Source organism: Bison bison, unplaced genomic scaffold (assembly GCF_000754665.1).
Source record: "Bison bison bison isolate TAMUID 2011002044 unplaced genomic scaffold, Bison_UMD1.0 scf7180017864475, whole genome shotgun sequence".
Classification (NCBI taxonomy): Eukaryota; Metazoa; Chordata; class Mammalia; order Artiodactyla; family Bovidae; genus Bison; species Bison bison.
Window position 1 is genome coordinate 2190919 of NW_011495036.1, and position 1408 is coordinate 2192326.

A 1408-nucleotide genomic window follows, 5' to 3' on the forward strand; every position below is an offset into this window, starting at 1 on the left:
GCCCGGAAGCCGGCTCCGCTAGCTGGTTTCTGTCCCCTTCTGGAAGATCGCGCCCCGAACCCGATCTCTGGGCGCTCCGCTTCTTTTCAGGTCGGGGGATGCTTGGAGGGAAACGCGTCCCCTCCCCAGGCGGTCGTCGATTTAGGGAATGAAGACTTTTAGCAAAGCCACCCATATCCGCACTCACTGACCCTCCTCCGGCGCCCCTCTCCTCCTCTGGCCAAAGTTTGCCAGCTTCCCAGATACTGGTTAGGCTGAACAGAAAGGAAGAGGTTAGATGTCTAAGGTGGAAATTAGGTTTTCTCGAATTGGTAACCCAATTGGAGCTATTGCTCTATTTAAAACCTGGTGAGCTGTTGCTGGATGGCTCTGGTCCTTCCAGCTTGAGGAGGCCCCGGACAGGGGGTGTTTATGCGGTGCTAGTATCAGACCAGCTGCTCGGCCACTGCGGGCAAGAGGGTCCCTCTATAAACAGTCAAATCTGGACATACTTATGAGACCCAAGAATTGGTCTTTTTTCTCTCTTTCTTGCTCCTTTTTTTTTTTTTTTTTATTCACAAGACTGAGATTGTTTTAATGTCATAACTTATAGGAAAAATAAACTACATTGAAATAAATTAAACACAACGGAGACGTGCTTCAGACAGGGCTCATAGGATATGGAACCCCAGGAAAGAAAGCCAGGCAAAAACCAAAGCAAAGCGAATTTCCAGGCTGCCCCCCCCAAAACGTCTGCTTCTCAGTCAACTAAAAAAGCCAGAATAGAAACAAAAATAAGTGGTGACCGTGTTTGTTCTTGCACATGATGTTTACCTTTGGAAAAGTGTGGAAAGGTGGCTGCTGTGCGTGGCAAGTTGCAGTGGAGGCTTTGTTTTCTTCGGGGAATGTAGGTGGAGGAGGTTACTGGGCAGTTTGGTCCTATAACTTTCAAAATACGGCAGCTGAGATCCAATCTATATAGATATCTATGTACAAAGTAGGATAGTATAATAAATATTTAGTGTGTCTTCCAGGTGTAGCTGTAGCTCCTTCAAAAGCAGTCTTTCAAGCTCGTTAATGGATATACTCTCAATTTGCTTGGGATGTCCAAAGTTGGGGGGTGACTCTGAGCTTTGCTTCAGACATGGTGGAGCCCACCATGGGTTCCCTCCCCGAAGCTGTGGCTTCTCCACGGTGGGCCAGGCCGAGGCTCGCCCTGGGCCCTCAGGGCCGGGCCTGCTCCAGCTGCTGATGCTGACTTCTGATAGCGAACCTGCTGACGTGGACGGGTATGGGGACGACGATCTTGGGGTTCCTGGAGGGCTCCCCTGTCTTGGAATTGGCATTGCCGGCCTTTACCCGTTTCCACTTGGCCCGGCGGTTCTGGAACCAGATTTTCACCTGCACCTCGCTGAGTTTGAGGGCATGC

The 1408-nt window shown here is 50.2% G+C and overlaps 1 protein-coding gene across 1 annotated transcript in view; it reads right to left on the reverse strand.

The window, feature by feature from the left end:
• Positions 1-1408, reverse strand: part of GBX2 (gastrulation brain homeobox 2) — a 4294-nt gene that overhangs the window by 2149 nt on the left and 737 nt on the right. Inside the window, exon 2 of the mRNA XM_010862066.1 lies at positions 1261-1362. Coding sequence (XP_010860368.1) covers positions 1261-1362 — 102 coding nt within the window. The remainder of the gene's footprint in view (positions 1-1260; positions 1363-1408) is intronic.